We start from the raw sequence: 4707 nt of genomic DNA on the forward strand, positions 1-4707 counted from the left end.
TAGTTTACTGACGATGTTTTTAATCTTTGAAAACCGTCCAGCTGATCCGAAAAACTGCTTTGATTAGACAGATAGAAATGAGTTTCTGATTGAAACTACAACAAAACTGTTTACACACAAATGCATCAACATTAATGGTAACACAGTGAAAGGGGCTACTATCTTTGATACTTTGATTATATTTTGCAGATGATACTTGTGTACTTTTACTTTATCAACATTTGAATGCAATTTTTTATAGTTTGCACTGATACTTTTACTCAGGTGAACTATCTGAACATTTCTGCTGCCACTGTTATATGTAGCATTGAATCAGGACTCAAGGATTTCATGGGTCCTTAAAGATGTTTAGGGGTTTCTTAAGGAAAGTTCTTGTTCCAGGAGTTCGAGGGTTTTTTCCAGGTGTGTTTGAGGTTCCAGGAGGTTTGAACTAAGTAATGACGGAGGCCAGTTATGTTTTTTGTCTTGACATGAACTATAAACATATGAGGTCAGGTTTCAAACAGTGACAGAGATATATTTGTATTTGTTTTATATTTATCAGCTGCAACATCATCACGTCACAACGGCTGATACATCACACGAACACCAGAAAACTGACACGTTCTCCACATCACCTGGATAAAACATGAAGACGTTTAAAGGTACACAGACACGCGGAGAACATGCACAGACGGAGAGGACCGGGGACATCTGTGGGACATCTGTGGGACATCTGTGGGACATCTGTGGGACAGCTGTGGGACAGCGGTAATAACCACTGAGCCACCGTGCTGCCAGACTTACCTGGATCCAGCTCGAGACCTTCTTGATGTCCAACAATGGTTCGCCCATTCATAAAGTCTTGGAGCTATGGGAGGAAACCAGATCACCTGGAGAAAAGCCACATGGACACAAAACCCCCACCTTACCTGAAGTCACACCTAAGACCTCCTTGACCTGAACCCTGACTCACCTGCCTAAACACAAACTTCAAGCAAGCAACTTCTGTACGCGTGAAGAACCTCTCGAAACTACGCCACAGTGAGTACTTCTTACAGTTTGTCCTGCCTTTATGCTCACGGCCTTTGGCCCCATCTCTACTGGTTTGAGGGGCCTCCTGAGCAGGATTTCCCACCACATCCTCTGGTACAGTCATCAAAGTTGTAATGTCACCACGCTCTGGGTCACACCTAACATTACTGAGATCTACCGTGTCCTCGGACTCGCAGCTAACATTACGAGGTACAAAGTCACTTTATTGTCTTTTTTCTTACTACATTTAAGAAGAAATGGAATTTTAAGGCGATCCTAAATCCTGCTACATCTTTAGGCGTTGAAGGAGGAGCTGAGGAGTCTCTGCGGAAAGAAGCTGCTCTGTAGTCTGGTGTTTCTGCAGTGGATACTTCTGTGTCCTTTCCCAGAATGCAGCAGGGTGAACAGACTGTGTCTGGGGTGGCTGCTGTCTTTCAGTGTCCTTTGAGCTCTGCAGACACCTCACTTCACCGAGGACCCTGATGCTCTGTGGATGGGAACCAGTGATGCTCTGTGTAAAGGGAACCAGTGATGCTCTGTGTAAAGGGAACCAGCGATGCTCTGTGTAAAGGGAACCAGTGATGCTCTGTGTAAAGGGAACCAGTGATGCTCTGGGCAGTTTGAGTCACCCGCTGTAGAGCTTCCTGTCCTGGGCCGTGCACGAACCACGCCAGTTCCTGATGTTTCCAGTCAGTATACTTTCCGTTGCTTCTCTGTAGAAATTAACCAGGATTTTAATCTGGAATTGAACCTTTCCTAAGTTTCTGTTACCTAAGATTTATTTCTGCAGTTTTTTATTTTTCGCATTTCTTTTTTTTAGATCAGTTGCCGATTTCCCCCCTTTTTTTCACCATTTTTCTAACCCTTCGCACCTGTCCGACAGGTGTATCATCAGACATAATATTCCAAGATGATTTAGGAGTTTTAATATCATCCACAAACTGAAATCAGAAATGAAATGAAAACGTCTGCAGAGTTTAAAACAAAAACTTTATTTACAGTCTTTTCATGTCATTATTTCACAATATTATTATACGACGACGATCATACAGCTGCTGTGATGTCAAGTTGACCCCGTGACCTCAGTCAGGGTCTCCAGCAGTTGGAAGTAGTTGTACTTGATGTCGTACTCCATGTCGTACCAGAAGTTCACTGCAGCGTACACAGAAAAAATACTGACGCTGAAACATCCCACTCAATTATGGCAGTGATACTCAACCTACAGCCCGCGGGCCAAATCTGGCCTCTGATAGGGTGCTGGGTGGTCCCCCAACCAATTCCAGAAATGTCCTAAAATCCTAGAAACACGTATGAGGCTGCCGCCTGATATTGTACAGGTCTGATATTGCCTTCAGGCGCATCAGTGTTTATTCCTATGTGGTGCCTTCAGGCGCATCAGTGTTTATTCCTATGTGGTGCCTTCAGGCGCATCAGTGTTTATTCCTGCGTGGTGCGTTCAGGTGCGGTATATTTACCTGCGATGCAGCCGTGCGACTGTCTGACGTGGTGGAACCACAGGGACGGCAGGTACAGCATCTCTCCCGCCTTCACGCTGCAGTGGAGCGGCTGAGCTCTGCGGTACTGCGGGTACTGCTCCAGGTCCGGGTCCAGAGGGTCCAGAGGGATCCAGGGGACCTGGGGGGTGGGTGGGTGGGGGTCAAGGAGTTAGGGAGTCAGGGCAAACTGTAGTGATTGAAATGAACAGACAGACACCTGAACGCACCTTCTCAGAGTCGCTCAGATCGACGACCTCGAACTCGCCGCCGTCCTTCTGATGGTAAACGGCCGGCTGGTAAACACCTGACAGAGACGGTTACCATGGTTACTGTAGAAGATGCTCTGTGGTTGTGAATGGATGGTGGTTGCTATGGTTACCGTAGGGGATGAAGGGTCGATCTGTGGGCGGCAGCAGGATGAAGTTTTTCTCTCCAGAAATGACACAGTAGAGATTCTCATAGTGATCTTTGTGCACTGAGACACAGCAAACACATTCATATTTATAGTTAGTTATATTTATATTCATATTCACATTTACATTTACATTTATATCCATATTTACATCTAACACACTATCTGACGTGAGTTGTGTTTAGGTCTTACTTGACGTGACAGCGTTTGCTTCTCCGAGCCAAAAATTCACCGCATCTGGCAGCTTTCCTGAAAGAATGAAAACAACAGAGTGCAAATGTGTTAACGGTCATGAAGAGAAAAGTTTCAGCTCGTCAGATTTTCATAATCCGAGACATTGATTCTCTCATGATGAAGCACAAGTTCAGTCATTCTGAAAGCATCAGCTGTGTAAAATTATAACTCCCTGTGATTGTTAATTGTTGTACAGAAGTAAAAAAAAATACTTAAAACAAAAGAGGCACAAGAACATGAAACACGCGAGGACTGTTTGGTGCAAAATACATTTTTTCAGCACTGGGGAAGGACTTTTTATTCTGGCTTTACGGGGCCAGAATTTATTTTACAGCATTTTTTTAAAGACACACGCCTCCAAATGCAGAAGGCCCGATACTTTAAAATGTTCTGGGATTTTGACATTTTTAGCATTTTGTTTTTTCGTTTAAATTTTTGGCTATTTTTTATCTGTCTCAGAAAGTTTTGGGCAATTTTGGGTTTCTTGTTTTTCTTCAGTGTTCTTGGAAATGTGTTTTTCTGTAAAACTTTCACCAAATCTGATCTTAAAATAGTGATATCTCATAAAAACAGAAAACAAAAAACCCCTCAAGCCAACCACCTGCTCTGACAAATAAAGAACAGTCCCTTAAATGAAAAAGGCTTCCGTAAAAACATTAAAACAGGACAGTGTCGGCGGGAGTCGGGGTTGTTGTTGTAGTTCTCCTCCGGGCCGCCGGCGGCAGCACTGAGCGACAGCTTACATCAAGCGCCATCTTGGATTCTAGCGGCGGGCTCTCAGGAGAGCTAACTTCGCGCGCTCTGCACCTGAATAAGTCTAATTTCTGGACTTTTTATCGACCGGCGCTCCACCTGAACTCACCTGAACGGTCACCGAGGGGGTCAGAGTGTGTTTCCGCCGGTTTGTTTGGCGGCTATTCGCCGAGAGAAGAAGACAGTGACGGTTAAACGTTAAAACACCGCGCGGGTAAACGGGAGCTAACATGGAGCACCGCTGCAGCCACTGTGACAGTCCCATCCAGAGACAGGCCAAAGGCTACAAGAGGAAGTCCCTGCTGACCCTCATCGACCTCAAGAGCGCGCACAAACTTTTCCCGGGTCTCAACCCGCGCGAGGCCTTCTTATGCTTTACGTGCGTCCGTCGTGTTTATCAGAAGACGAAGAAGAGCGGGAAGCGGCGGGTGTATGTGGACCCCCAGACCCCGGCCCGACCCGCTCAGACCCCGGCCCGGCCCGCTCAGACCCCGGCCCGGCCCTCTGCCGCCGGCCCCGGAGAGCCGCCGCCTCCGAAGAAGCTCAAGAAAAGACTCAAAACTCCGCTCAACGAGCACGACTACGCGATCCGGGACCCGGAGCACCCGGGGCCCCGGCCAGAGGCCCCGCCGGCCCGAAGAGTCCGGCGCGGGCCCATCGCTCAGGTGTGCGGGTACCTGCGGAGGAAGAAGTTCAGCTCCGCCCTGAACCTGCTGCTGCAGGTGACCGGCTTCAAGGAGGCTCTGATCCACCTCAACCGGAAGATCATCAGTTCCGAGGTCAGAGACCTGTACTCAC

General features: G+C 47.1%; 1 protein-coding gene across 2 annotated transcripts; it reads right to left on the minus strand.

Annotated features, from left to right (window-relative positions):
* Window positions 1–1986: 1986 nt before the first annotated feature.
* LOC121966036 (bifunctional peptidase and (3S)-lysyl hydroxylase Jmjd7-like) lies at window positions 1987–4106 on the minus strand. 2 transcript variants are annotated; one of them, XM_042516140.1, is made up of 6 exons: window positions 4019–4106; window positions 3115–3171; window positions 2890–2985; window positions 2738–2814; window positions 2490–2649; window positions 1987–2166 (listed from the first exon to the last, which is right to left on the minus strand). In XM_042516140.1, coding segments are annotated over exons 2-6 (423 nt in total). In that variant the 5' UTR covers window positions 3116–3171; window positions 4019–4106; the 3' UTR covers window positions 1987–2077. The 2 variants fall into 2 exon arrangements, with proteins under 2 accessions (XP_042372074.1, XP_042372073.1); XM_042516139.1 differs by lacking the exon at window positions 4019–4106 and having other exon boundaries at window positions 3115–3572.
* Between the last annotated feature and the right edge of the window lie 601 nt (window positions 4107–4707).

Source organism: Plectropomus leopardus, unplaced genomic scaffold (assembly GCF_008729295.1).
Source record: "Plectropomus leopardus isolate mb unplaced genomic scaffold, YSFRI_Pleo_2.0 unplaced_scaffold2287, whole genome shotgun sequence".
NCBI classification, from domain to species: Eukaryota; Metazoa; Chordata; class Actinopteri; order Perciformes; family Serranidae; genus Plectropomus; species Plectropomus leopardus.